Consider the following 14168-nt stretch of genomic DNA (forward strand, 5'->3'; position numbering starts at 1 on the left):
GATTCGGGGTACGGGTATGAGAGGGATGGTTTGTCGAGGAAGGTTCGTGTGGTAAGTCGATAAAATCTGACAAGATATGAGTTAGCTAGAGCAGAGATGAGGATAACAAATGGTCGTCTCACCGGTTTCTTGCTGAATCTACCTTTTCGATAGGAGCAAACGGGTGATACTCCTATTGATAGATGGAAAGAAAAGATTCAACTTTTCTCCCCTACAGAAGGGGATAAATGTAGAGGAGAAGAAATCTGTGTGTGGGAGAAGCGGAAATTGTGAGAGGAAGAAAGATTGAGGTCTTCTACGTACCGTGGTGAGCGAGGAATCAAGTAAGACAACTTATGAATTTAGGCAGGCCGCAGGTGAAGCTGCAGAGTACCTCACCGCCTTACCACCTGACAAAAAGAGGTCCGTTTGAATGATACATCGCCAGATATCTGCCACAGAATAGAAGCGTTTCTATCCATCAAAGTTGTGCCTTCCCGTCGCTTCCCTTTGCTCCTTTGTATCTGGGTTGTTCCTGCCTCTTTTGATCGAGAACACTGGCGCCTTCCACTTGCTGGTCGCACCTCCCCCTCCCCCAGACATGTTGACGCCTTCCTGGGAAGTTGCCTTCATGATTCTACCGGTCATGTGACGAGGTATGTGGGTAGAGGACTTCGAGAGGAAGGTGCTGCTCGTACCTCACCTAGGTACCTTACCTACCTAGGTAGGTGATTACTTCGCACCACGGCAATGCTGCCTCGAGCCCATCAAAACATTCTACCCGCATCAACTGATAAACCCGACATCCCCTTGATATTCTCTTCTACCTGGATATTATCGTCAATCACATCGTCAGAGGATTTTGGGTCCATGTTTGGGTGCCGGTTCTCTGACCAAATCGCGGGAAGTAGTCGAGATATCGGATACTTCGACATTCTCCCATACAAGGTGAGAAGGACCGAGCATACTTGTCTTCTCATACCTACAATGCTGACTTCTGTCGTTGATACCAGGACGAGCTTTTCGAACCGTCACAAAGCAGTTACTCCCTCACTACCACGCCAGTGACTAGACAGCATCAACATGAGCGACGCCGACGAAGATGTCCATGCGCACAGTAATGTAGCGACCAAGTCCATCGCAGCGACTACTCTCCCAAGACTTGATAAGGCTGCCACCCTGCCATTTGAGCTTGTCCTCAACATCATGGACCATGCCATTCATTACGCTGAGAGTATCGATTTCTGGGAACTGAGTTGGGAGATGGAGAGAGACGACAGTCAAGCTCTCGGCGTCTCATTGGTCTTCATAGAAACCAATCTGAATCCTGTGGGCGCCCCACAACGTCGGTTCAATGGCCTTCGCACTCTACTTCATACCAATCGGAAGATAAGATCCATGGTTCTTGGCAAATTCTGCTTTTTGTGTCCACAGGCGCAAGAAGAGAAAGATGTCTCCAACTACGTCTTGATCAATCCGAGGAAGGACCAATTTCAGGTTGCCGACCACCACGCGTGGGATGCTGTTGGGCATCCTCGTGCGGCGCTCAAACCACTTGTTGAGCGTATGAGCAAAATCTTCATTGGGGACGGCAGCTTCTTTGCGCCAAGCAACTCCGACTACATCGAAATCTTACAGTCTCTCCCCAGTCTTTGTCGGGTCGACATAGACGTTGGAAGAATGGAACGTCTGGTACCAGATTCAGACCCCCCACTGGTTGAATTAGAGATCGGGTCCGGCAACTGGGAAATTCACGCAGAGTTATTCCCTGATCTTGCAAAATGGGCAGAAAATGACAAGTCTACGTTTCCTACCATATGGCAGCCATTCAAAGAGAGAGGAGTCGCCCTTCTGGGTTGGCGAATAGATTGGCAATGGATCGGTGAATTCTGGATGGTGAGCAAACAGGTCTGGCTCAACACTTTTTCAGATGCCATTTGCATGAATCTCGGCGAGGACCCAGACTTCTACTACTGGGATTTCTGGGATCACTGGGATTCATCTCAATCCGAGGAAGGTTGGAACCCTGCAATCATCTGAGACTACGGATAGTCAGTCGGTGATTATGACCTGGTCAGAAATGATCCTGAAGGAGCTTGGAGAGGTTCGGCAGCTAATGAAGATGTCAGGCTATCCCATCGACTGCGGAATAGCATGAATATATTAGCCTTGAGGGCAATGACGAATCACGTATTGTTCCAACATGATTCTCAATAATCTCGTATTAAATCTAAATACTATACCTAATTAAAGGGGTGGAACCCCAAACGGAATTCGCAGGCTGACCTGTCGTATCTACCTCCGCTGTAGGCCTCAGTGAGACACCAACAAATGTGCCTAAGTTACGATCCGGAAAGTTCTGGTCACGTAACATGGAGGGGACTGACCCTTTGAATGAGCAGACCGCTATAGTGGTATGCTGGGTGCTACCGTTGCTACACAGCCCAGTCATTTCCACGAACAGCCCTTCGGCTGACTAAGGTAGTTGTGCTTCTTTGGAGACGCAAGGTGTCATGGGATTGTAGAGTACTCATTTTCAGATACATCTTTGGATGATATATGATGCGTTCTGAGATGCTGTGGCAAGCCAGAACCATCTTGTTCGACATCGACCATGGAGTTATTTAGACCACCGCCTGATCAACGAAACATCATGGTTGTCGAAGGTTTTGAAGTTGAAACTTTGGCAACCTACACATGGTATCTTGTCTGGAAGCCCAGCTTCTTGTTTGGTTCGTGGTTTGGTTCAGACAACAGCGTATCCTTCAGTCATACGGTATCAGCAGTTATCGCATGAACTCCACCGCTGCCTCCTGCTCTTGTTTCCGTCGGCTGTATAGGAGATTGTGCTCGGGTCGCGATATTCAGCAACTGAGGCGAACCTTTGCGTCGGACATCGGAAAGCCGCTCTGAAGCCTCTGTGTCGTTCGGTGTCTACTCAAGGATGGAAGGAAGTCGTAGTGTTGTCGCGAAGATTCGGTTGATTTCTCCTCAAAGGATTGTCCCGGGCTCTGAGATTCGAGCGGCACAATTTCGCAGTCGCAATACCAGTGATTACTTATCGATGGAAGGTGATTTGGGGTCTTTCAGGATATGAAGAGTGGAAGTCCGGGCGTGGTTCAATGTTGTCACGCCAAGTGCGCCAATTTACAGACACGCCGGGTAATGCTGTTCCGCGATCATGGCGAGAGCACCCCAGCACCAGAGGGTCCAGATCCTGATTCTGATTTTTGCGTCCGGGCACAATGTTCAGGAAACAGTCTTCATTCCATGTGTCGTGCAACGCGAATCGAATTAAGCAAAGAACGGGAAAATGAACAGCTCGACTTGACATTGGAAGATGAAAGGTTTTCTGACCACAACAATAAAGAAAGAGGGTTTCGATCTCCAAGACGGCTTTTGACCAACCTCCATGTCTCGTACCCCTGAATAAGAAGGGTACATGCTCGTCATCTAAGGCGCTACACGATTCACGAAGCCTGCTGGATGGAAACGAGACCTGGCAGGACTCCAGCAAGTTGCAGCAACTATCGCAGCCTTAGTAACTATCATATATGATACATCAGGTTGCCGGGATTCTTACTCATGAACAGCACATCATGAATTCGAAGACCAAGGTTTGGAAGAGATCACGATGTTATCCTGCAGGCTACAAGGTCGAGGTGTTGTTGTGTTCCGTCCAATCAGGTGTGTTGCGGACCTGCGGGGTGGATCCCTCCGCAGTCCCGCTTTCTTCAACCTCCTGTCCATCTACCGAGTACCAAGAAATCCGAGAACCTTCATCGGTTCAGCTCCATGGGTGTTGTAACTGTTGTTTGCCTATCTGGGCGGACCTGAGTACCCCGCAAGCCGGTATTGACCTATAGCGCGGGAGACATCTGTTGAACGTGGTTCAATCACTCGGCTGCGCACCAAAAGCGAATGGCACTAAGCCGGATCCTGGGACGTCTCGACTTGTGGATTCTGGAGTATTCCGGTAGCACAGCTAGAACAAAAGCGTTGGCGCCAGAGCGTTTGGTCTGAACCAAACCGCGATAACAATCGCTCTAAAGAAGAGGGCTAGAAACCGCATATGTGATCACAGACTCGCACTAACACCAAAACATTCATGGCCATGACGTGTCATTCTTCCTCTTCATATTACGAACTAAAGTTCCAACGCCTTTGAGGCGGGCTTGTGCACTAAGTACAAGCTAATCGTTTACTGTACATTATCTAACATGGATATCGTGGTGTTTTCTCTCGCCGTACCAAGCCCTACGCCATCCTCGAGATCTCAAACGTAGTCTTGACATGGATATTGCCCGTATTGCTGCGAATCTCCTCGTCCGAACGCTTAGCCGAAACCGACACGTCGTGTAGGCTCTTCATGATGCGCTCTTCGCTGTCGTTATCAATCTCAGTCCACCCCATGTTCGCCGAGCGACCATCCTTGGTCAGTTTATCGAGACGATGACTGCTGCTCTTCGCGCCAATCGTGACAATATGATTAGCCGACTCTTGGCCGCCCGTCTTGGAGCGGTTCTTCGATGTGCGGGATCGCACGGCCGAAGCGTTTTTGGCAATCCAGGGACCCAGCACCGGGGCATTGACTGCTAGGATTGCGACGAACTGTCGGGGTGGGAAGAAGCCGGGGTCAGTGGGGGTGAACAAACGGAATCAGAGTTTGCCGAATCGGAAAGGGAAAGAGGGGGCACGGTAAATTGGATTGAGGAACGTGGGCCTTACTGTTTCTCTGATGGACCAAATGGTGCCCAGGTTGATCGACTTTGCATCCTGCAGGCAGAGAATGCACCTGAGAAGCGTGGCGATGATGATGAAGACGCCTGTGCAGAGCCACAGAGAACAGATAATTTTCCTGGCCATCATTAGCAACTAAACAAGCTCAGTTTGCCGTGGAGTTGTCTTACTTGGCCATTGGCATCTGAACAGACCATAGCAACGGTATTGGGATGTAAAGAATCATCATGTCGGTTCTATCTCCGTGTCAGAACACTTTCCACAAGTCATAGGGCTGTGAGGTGTGCTTCGGAAAGACATACGTGACGTTGGTAATTGCCAGTGCAATGTAGTTAGGAATGTTCAGCGCACAGGCGTCTGTATACTCAAGTCAACTTGAGGTCCATCAAAATCGAACGAGGAGAGAAACGAACCGCCAGGGTATGGATAAATCTGCCAGTTCCTGTGTACTGGCATGCACTTTGTCATGATGACAAGCACTGTGGCGACGTAGCATAGAACACACGCTCCGGCAGTTATCTTCACCATCTTTTGCTGCTGCAAGTTAAGTCTATTTCCCATCAACCAAAACGTCAGCTAAACTTCCACAGGGAGAATGACTAGTTGGTGAATCGTACGTGAGCCTCATGTAGAGGAAAAGCATGCACGCTTTCAAGCACCAGATCAGGGTAACGTAGAGAACCCATCCTGCCAGAAGGCATTTGCTCCCAATGACAATTGACTGTTTTTGTTGGTCCGAAAGCGTCAGAGCAATCGCATCGCTCATTCCGGTGATGCTACCATATCGACCTGAAGCGGAGAGAGAGAAAGTTAGTTTTCGATCCGATCTCGCGAAGTAAGGGGGGCCGTCAACGGAATCCTCACCGATCATCTCAAGCATCAACAACTCGCCCTAGAAACCCAAGGGTCAGCTCCAAACTCTATCTTCAAAGCGGTCGTGCGCTAGGTGAGGACACCCTTACCGTCCAGAACAACACCGCGATGGCCGCGAAATAATCATCTCCTTCCCAATTGGTCCCGACGAGTCTGGTCCGATAGACTATGCGTATCAGGAGCACGAGCAAGCCGATGGCATACTCGGTCCAAGCCTCGACTTGGAACGGCGTCGCCATGGTGTGAGCTGGTGCTGGTGGTGGGGGAGTGCCCGGGTGGGAAGATGCGGGCTATGCAGTTGCGGTGGTCTCTCGTCCGCAAGTTTCGCCCCTCACCTCTGCAATGTGATGTGGCCTCCCTTTTCAACCCAGAAAGCAAAAAGCTTCTGCTGGGGCCAGGCATGAATTATACAAAATTCCCGCTGTCCAAATCCAGTCATGCCCTAGGCGCGTGTCTGCCAGTTCTGGGATCTTGGAAGCAGGAAAACACTATAGAACCAGGGGGTCAAACTAGGACCTTATGGTGCCATGTTGACACTTTGAGTTGCATTCCGACATCTTGCCGTGGGAAAAAGGGGCCTTTCGAACAGAATCCCCATCCGTACCTGAATCGTGAAAGTCGTCTTTGAGGGACTAGTGTCGGGGCTCGCAATATAGATCTGCGCCTGTCTTTGCAATTCTGAGGCTGCAGCTGGCTGGAAAGCCTGGGGAGGCCGTCCTTCTGCCCACCGCGGGTGGAGTTTGCGCGTTGGGTGGAACGTTAGTCGGGATGACAATAGTTTGCGACCCCTGCGAGAGGGACCTTTCCGAGTGCTGCCCAAGACGTGACGCGCAGTCATATCTATCATGCGTTTGCCGTCCCGCTGGAGAATGTCTCTTTGTTATTTCCTGGTGCGGAGACGTCTCGGTGCGCCATCTATTTAGCGTAAAGTCAGTGCCCGGGGAAGTCAACCGTCTCTTTCTTAGCTCACTACCGTCCTCGTGGGCGCAAGACATTGGATTGTTAGCTATATGACATAAAGTCGTTCGGAATTGGGTTGACAGCAAATAAGGCAGAAATGGCTTGCAATCGTCAAGATAACAAGTCGGATCTTCCGACATGCTGGTTCGTCCCATGATGCAACGACGGTTCGAAGCTACGCCAAGTTGGTATTCGGAGCCGCAACTAAGGTTGTAGGGACAAACCCCATCAATCCCAAGGACTTGATCATTTGGGAAACGACACGACCTTTACCGATTGCTTCTCGTCAAGCATCCCTGTACTTGCATCTCAGCATGGCATTTCGACTTGACCCTAGACCATCTTCCAAAGATGCGGCCTTGTTCCTCCGCTTCTTGGTATCAGTCAGGTCCCTAGCCCCTTGGTGTGGCTTAAAAGCATAGTCCCCCGACTCTCTCTCCTCGGCCGGCTACTCTCTATCCCCCCTTGTCACCAATCCCCTCACCCGTATTACGCAAGATGCTTGTCTCCGCAATCCCAGAGCACCTCCAGCAGTGCCCCCGAAAGATCGCTGCCAAGACACCACCTGGCTTTCAACCTCCTTTCCCAGCTTATAGCGCCAGCTTCCCCAAGGACACGAAAGACCTCGTCTTCGCTGTCATCGGTGCCCAGTACACCTCTCAAGCCAATGCTGATGGCGCCGCCGTCGCGCAGTTGACCAAGTTCACCACCTCCAAATCTGTCGACGCCGAGGCCCGCCCACAGTTCGCCGAGTGGGCGTCCGTCACCGACAACAAGGGCTACTACAATGTTGCTCACCTGGCATACTGGCCGAGCAAGACAGCCTACGAGAAATGGGCAGTCGACTCAGGTTTCCAACAATGGTGGGAGGAGCTTGATGCTGGGTCACACAGCAACGGATGGTTCCTCGAAATCTTCTTCCCAACAATCGACCGATTCGAGACGGTGTTTTCCAACAATGAAGTGCCTGAGGGTGCAGCACACATGAGAGAATGTGTTAGGGGCCCGATCCAGGAGCATGTTTACTGGGGTAGCATGCGTGACCGCATGGCTGCTGCTCAGGACGATGAGCTGGCTGGAGAGAAAGTTGAACGACCAGCGACGACTAACCACACCAACGGGACGAACGGTACCAACGGACACACAACATCGTCACCTCGCAGAGTCAAAGTCGGTGGTAAGCGCAATTTGGCCATCATTCGCTCCGGCCAAGACTGGTCCGACACTCTGCCCGAGGAGCGTGAGCTCTATCTCAACACCATGCACCCTGTCCTAATCAAGGGAATGAACTTCCTGCGCGATCAAGGAGAGGAAGTTGGTTGTCACAGCTGCCGGTTCATGGATCTAATTGACCCCGTGACGGGCAAGGCCGATAAGGATCGCACCTTTGGATTGGCCTTCTTCGATGAACTGGGCTCACTCGAGGGATGGGCTAAGCAACACTCGACACATTTGGAAATCTTTGGAGGGTTCCTGCAGTATGCAAAGAAGCTGGAGAATAACGTGTCGCTCCGTCTGTTCCACGAGGTTCTGGTACTGAAACCTGAGCAGCAACTGTTCGAATACGTTGGCTGCCATCCAGGCACTGGTTTGCTGGCTATAGTTTAGTCGCATAATAGAGTCGAGATACCAAGCGTTGATTAAAGATACAAATGCCATTATTCCAGTCTCGGCGGGTGCTACAGGTGACGTAGCGGTCATAGGGATGCGTGCTGCCACAATGATGCATCTGATGTCTGAGAATCACACTATGCCTCTAGGTGCTTTCCTGAATCAAGTTAGGTTGACGTAGCTCTCTCGGGTGAGTGTCCCCCCTTATCGTGCGGATGTCACAGCTCCGCAAGCTCACAGATACTGTGGTTCCTAAATTGTCGGAATACCTACATCACATGAGTGATCTGTGGAATCAAAGATCCCTTGACATTTCCTAGCCGCATAAGACATTTCGTCCTAGGTTGGAGCGTGAATTTCTGTTGCGGTGCCCATCGCCAGCGCACCGCCGAAACCCGAACCCGATGATCCGGAGATAAGTGGGTCTCTGCCCGACAAGTGGGTCTCGAACCGGCCGGCCAGTTCGGGGTGATCAAGTGAGCTGAGAGTTCGGGCATAACGGGATGGAATAGCGAGGGCCCGGCAGCTCTTCCCTTACGGCACTTCTAGAAAACCCTGGCGCCGCCAATCACCATGCTCCAGTCATATTAAGGTGCGGGTGCTCCTTTGTGGGACAAGTTCAAATCAATCCTGCTAGAAGGCGCGTTGCGTCGATGACGGCTCTCGCACAACGGGAAAGACTTGCACTACTATGTGTCTCAGAAATAACAGAGTTCCTGTTACTAAGTATTATTCTAGTTCCGAGGCTTCTAGACTGATACTTTGCTGAAAGCCTCCTTTCCCTCATACTCTGTTATTTTCAAGTCCGGTTCATTCCTGAAGAAAGCAGTAGCGCCAAGCGAGATGCGGTCAATTTCAACAGAATTCTCCTTCTCAGGGCCTTTGAAGATGTGGAAATCACGCTAAGCCCTTCTTTCCTCGTCCACGGGGGAGAGACTGGGGTAGATGCTTCTTCACCCTCAGCCCGAGGGGGCAAGACCTTTCGGCAGGCAGGGCTGGAAAATGACTGCATTCAGATCGTCAGCAAGCTAGAAGAACGTCGAAAGATGTTGACCGGACTCATTTCAAACTCATTTACTTCTGCAAAAGTCCGATCAAACCTTGGACAAGCTCACGGTCAAGTCACTTCTAGCTCCTAAGGTCGAGACAAGGGCTTGGATTGACTACCTGTCCGCATGTTCAACAGCTGAAGTTAAGGCGTTTAGTTTGAAGGACGAGGTTCCGCACGCCACGAGTTCCTTCTTAGTTGCTGGGCTCGGTCATGTGATTGGTCCGTTGTGGCCAGTCAGTGATGAGATTTCTGTCGAAGTTGCGAGGGTGTTCTAGGTGTTCTTGAGTAGACCCAGAACTAAGCCTGTGTCGCCTGATAGGCTTGTTGCCGAAGCACTGAGGAGCGCCGTGCTTGAGATTCGTACCCGTTATGCCGACAATGCCGATATTTGGGGCCCATACGTACACTATGGTGCATAACGGGCCGTGTTTATTGTGTATCCATACAGGAATCGAAATCAGCCTTTGCCCTCAAAACACATTTTTGGGAACATTTGTTTTCTTTTACGATCTGATTTAGCCATTGATTTGAAGCATCATGGTATGGTCCATCCAGTCAAATCTTGTTCAAGTTCCAGCTGCTATGTCTCCGAGATACATCCAAAACTTTGTACATTGCCAGTTGATAAGATACGTGTCTTAATTTTCCAGTTGATACTCAGAGTTTGTCACCCCTGAGAACTTAACAACTTTCTCTCAGGTTCAGTTACAACAGACTAGAGACGGAATGGCCTTCTTGTATCGTTGAGAAGCAGGGAGACACGTTATAACATATCAGTATCCTGACAGAGAGCAGCTTGCCTTGGACTTGCCTGGTTCCTCCTCCTTGCCGTGAAGCCTACCATCTCCACACTCATGATCCATAATACATTACCCGTTCAGTTCAGCAACGCACGATGAATTACGTAATCCCCGATAGCACAATTGGCTAGCGCGTCAGACTGTTACGATTGAGGTTGTTCACTACGAGCAAAAGAAATAGATATCTGGAGGTTGGTGGTTCGAGCCCACCTTGGGGAGTTTAATTGCTTTTTATAGTTTTTTACCACTGTTCATCAGATTTCTAGTAAATGACAATATACGATTACTTCCATATTAGGATTTCTTCCGCTTGCAGTATCCTTTTGAGTCGTTCCCATAAAAGTACTGATAGATAATTCCACCACTCTGAAAGATCACTTTCCCTCAGTGGTGCATGAATAGAATTCGTCATGCGCAGTCAGGCAACAATAATAGCATTATGAATAAGTCAAACCCCCCACTTCCTGGCACCCCCCTGTTTCTGGCACCCACAAAAACGATGGGATCACAACCCAACCTCCTCATTACTATTAACTATTGATCCTCAACCACACCCACTACAATACAACTGCCAGCCTCACTAGGGCATTCAGAGTCGCTGGATTCAGCCGTAATAACCTCCTTTTCACCCGCTTCGATTTGAGCCCGATGGATATCCCTGATGTTCGCAAACTTCGTGTTGGGATCGATCTGAACAGTCTTCCTCTTCCTAACTGCAGCGTTGGTAACTTGAGCCCTCAGGTGAGCCAGCTGCTGCTGGGCAGCTGCCAGTTGCCAGGCCTGCTCTGTGAAGCCTTTTTCACCTTCCTGAACAGCAGCCGTTGAGTGCTGGTATCATTGTCGAGTTGTGTATAAGTGCAGTTGACCGCTGAGCTCTGCCAGCTTCCTGGGTGTCGACCAGACCACTGCAGAGGAAGCAGAATCCCATGGCTCAACAGGGGTAGTTTGTTGACCATTATGGCATCGCTTTTTGCCCCGACTGGTTGGTTTGTGGTGGGCTTAGCAGAAGGCTCAGGTAATACCATAGGGTTCATCAGGGCTTAACCATCGCTACAGGGTGTAGACCAGTCCACTTCCAACCACTTCTGATGTTCGAGACTGATAGACCAGCAAGTCGAGCCTTCTGGTAACAGTCCAGGAAGTTCCTTTTACCTATAATGGTAGAGTCGTTCCATTGAGACAAGTAACCGAGCTCCTTCCGATAGGCTGACTTAACAGGGCTGAAGACAGACTGGTCAAGTGGCTGGAGGACATGAGGAGGTGGTAAGAACAGTAAATGGATATTGTTAATATAGCAATTCCACATGAAGTCTGTCGTCGTATGACTCCATGCCCATCCACAATCAACAGTCGAGCCTCGCCCTCAGCCTCGGGCATAGTCTGTGGGATAAACACCTTCTCTAACCATTCAATGGCAGTTAAGTCTGTAGTCCAGCCATTATCTGTTGCTGTAAACTCCCACCCATCGTATGGAACCAGATGTAATGGAAACCACTGTTGTTGGACCGTCTTCCCTTGAAAATGATAAGAGGACGAAGTGCCCTACCCAAGGCTGAGATACACTCAATGATAGAGACCCATGCCCTCGACCCAGGTTGTTTCTTGCGAACAGACGTCGTCTCAGCCATGCCCAGCACTAACCCATTAGCTCCTGACCTCGAGGATGCCAGTCTCATCCATATTATATCTGTTGGCTGGTTTGATGTCCTTGATCTCAGGGATAGCAAGGAACTTAAACCAGTTCCTAATGACCTCAGTAGATGCCCCATTAACGCGTCTAGAATCGATGGAACGACTTCTCTGAACCTTAATGATAGGGTTCCTTCTCACGAAGGCATAGATCCAGCCTTTTCCTAATGGTTTGGTATCCCCAGCAGCAGCCAGAACTCGCTCTGCGAATTCCTTCACCTGTTGGTGCGTTGGTGCGAGGCCCAGCGAAGCCTGAATGCGAACCCATTGTGCCAGCTACTCTCCTGGTCAGGAGACAGCCTCTGCCAGTCAGCAAAGCCACTTTCCTAGTCTGACCACCTTGGAGACGTAGTTGGAGGGTTGATCGTGGTATCCCATACCCAATGAGGCTTCTCTTTTGACTCTTGCCGTTTGAGATGTCCTCGAGAGCCTGACAAGCTGATCTTCGGTATATTGAGGCATTAGATATAGAAGAAGGTATGTGCAAAAAGAGCCCATTTGGACTCAATTGAAAATGTTGTGATAAAAGGAGGTTGGGGGTGGGCATTGCGTTGTGGTGGATTTTCGCGTTTTTGTGGGTGCCAGAAACAGGGGGGTGCCGGGAAGTGGGGGGTTTGACTTATAGCATATTGAACATGTAAAGTATGGTTGTATGGTTGTACAAAGATGCTTCTGACTGAACCCGCTATAAGGACATTGGAGTCTGGGATTCATGAATGCGCAAAGGGTCCTTTAGCAGTGGTAGCCTACATGTAAGTTGAGTAGATAACTTTACCCTATCTATGTGAACAGCTTTTGGCCCGAGGTAAGTCACATACGTGCACACGCGTTTAGTTGATTGAATTCAATGCTAGAAGTCGGGACAGATCATGCAAGAATAAGTAAGGTAGTCATGCGATTCCGAAATTTATATCAACCTTCCTAGATGCACAAGACCTGGTCGAATTCCATCATTGCAATCTCGAATTGTAATACCAAAATATCATGTAGATGAAATACTTAGACTAAGGACTCCTCGATTTCACGGAGTCCAAAGTACGAACCATAACTCCCACGTTGCGACAACCTGAGTTGCGCAAGAACTGCATACACGCAAGGAACTGGCGCTCATCTCTAACCCATAGGTTTTCATTGATAATCAAAAATTCCTCTTTTTCGATAAATCCCACCCCGAAGTGCTCATCGTTGCTTAAGATCTCAATCAGCTTTCGCCAGGAAGGCTTCTGTGACGTATCCACGATGTCTTCCAGGACCACAAGTTCTCGCCTCTGAGGGTCGTCAGCACGTTCGACATTGAACACGAACTCTGCAGTGGGGTGTTGATCGCTAGAAGCTCGTGAAGGTAATATGATTGTCTGCCCGGGGCGTTTTCCCTCACTTTCTGTGGGAGGTGTCTCTTGGTCTATCTCAAGGGAGACGCCTGCATGGTCGTCACTATAACCGTCCTCAGATGGCTCTAATGGAGGCTCTGGTAATGAATCAGGCGGAAAAGGCGCATCGGATGCGTCCAGAGACTCTGCAGGACTGAGGGGCCTGTAATCAACGAGACCTGTTAAGGACACCCCGGCGGTAGAATCTAGCTGGAAAGCTCTGGCACTGCCAATCCGGCTCTGAAGTTCTCGTCTAGCTGTTGCTTCCATTTGAACACACAAATTGGTGACAATCTTTTTGTATGTCCTGTACGCTTTTGCGTCGGATGTCGGTGGGGATCTCCATGCCAAGTACAGCTTCTGGTGGCAGGAAGATACAGAGAAGGATACCGGGTGGTCTTGGAGGAATCTATGACACAAGAAGCAACTCTTCTTACTGACACCCATGAACCGAAACGAGGGCATAAGCTCAGGATTTTGGTCGTAAAAACCGATAAGTTGCATCTCAGCATGAACAGCGAGGTCAAGACGACAGGCCTTCCGAAAGCGCGGCTCTGGATCTGTGACACACCAGATTGTAGCCAATCTCCTCGCGAATTCCTCTTCTTGGTCTCCAGCGATTCTCCGTAGAACATCTCTCAAAGGCCGTTCGCCTTCTGCAATAGAAAATTCAAGCCTTGAGATGGGCTGGATAGGTTCTATTCGCATCGGGCAAAAGAGGGCGGGGAACTCTGCTGGAAGCTTACACAACGCTAGTGCTGCGACGCCGTATCTCCCCAGCTTGTAGATACTGTATATCCAAGAGGGCACTGGTATGCTCTGAGCAGAGAACAGAGCCTCGATACAGGTGGAAAGTTCCCATTTGGCTTTTTCTGCCCATAAAACGTAAGGCAAGAGCTCTGATGGAGGCGCTCCGGTTGCAATGGTTGTGATCGCACTAAGTTTTCCCATCCATGCAGTGAACCTTTCGATTTCGTTGACCTCAAAGGTGGATGAAAGCTTCGGCAAGAACTGCTCAAGCCTCAAAACTTCTGATCTATGTTTCCGGAGGTCCGCAAAATAATACCAGATTTTGGCCTTGTCGAGACTGATCAT

At 49.8% G+C, this 14168-nt stretch overlaps 3 protein-coding genes across 3 annotated transcripts; 1 reads left to right on the plus strand and 2 right to left on the minus strand.

The window, feature by feature from the left end:
• Nucleotides 1-4236: 4236 nt before the first annotated feature.
• On the minus strand, nucleotides 4237-5831 carry HER10_EVM0008204 (uncharacterized protein; the record flags this gene model as incomplete). Its single annotated transcript, XM_035477736.1, has 8 exons — nucleotides 4237-4590; nucleotides 4708-4837; nucleotides 4890-4955; nucleotides 5022-5076; nucleotides 5133-5269; nucleotides 5337-5508; nucleotides 5584-5611; nucleotides 5682-5831. 8 exons carry the CDS (start codon nucleotides 5829-5831, stop codon nucleotides 4237-4239), a joined length of 1092 nt encoding a protein of 363 aa, XP_035338630.1.
• Nucleotides 5832-7050: 1219 nt separating this feature from the next.
• Nucleotides 7051-8160, plus strand: HER10_EVM0004304 (phenylacetaldoxime dehydratase; the record flags this gene model as incomplete). The annotated part of the gene is made up of 1 exon (XM_035473953.1): nucleotides 7051-8160. The coding sequence occupies one exon, from the start codon at nucleotides 7051-7053 to the stop codon at nucleotides 8158-8160; it is 1110 nt and encodes a 369-aa protein (XP_035338255.1).
• A 4547-nt stretch (nucleotides 8161-12707) lies between these two features.
• HER10_EVM0006233 (uncharacterized protein) lies at nucleotides 12708-14168 on the minus strand (the record flags this gene model as incomplete). Its single annotated transcript, XM_035475825.1, has 1 exon — nucleotides 12708-14168. The coding sequence occupies one exon, from the start codon at nucleotides 14166-14168 to the stop codon at nucleotides 12708-12710; it is 1461 nt and encodes a 486-aa protein (XP_035338425.1).

Source organism: Colletotrichum scovillei (assembly GCF_011075155.1).
Source record: "Colletotrichum scovillei strain TJNH1 chromosome Unknown Contig00001, whole genome shotgun sequence".
In the NCBI taxonomy this organism is placed as follows: Eukaryota; Fungi; Ascomycota; class Sordariomycetes; order Glomerellales; family Glomerellaceae; genus Colletotrichum; species Colletotrichum scovillei.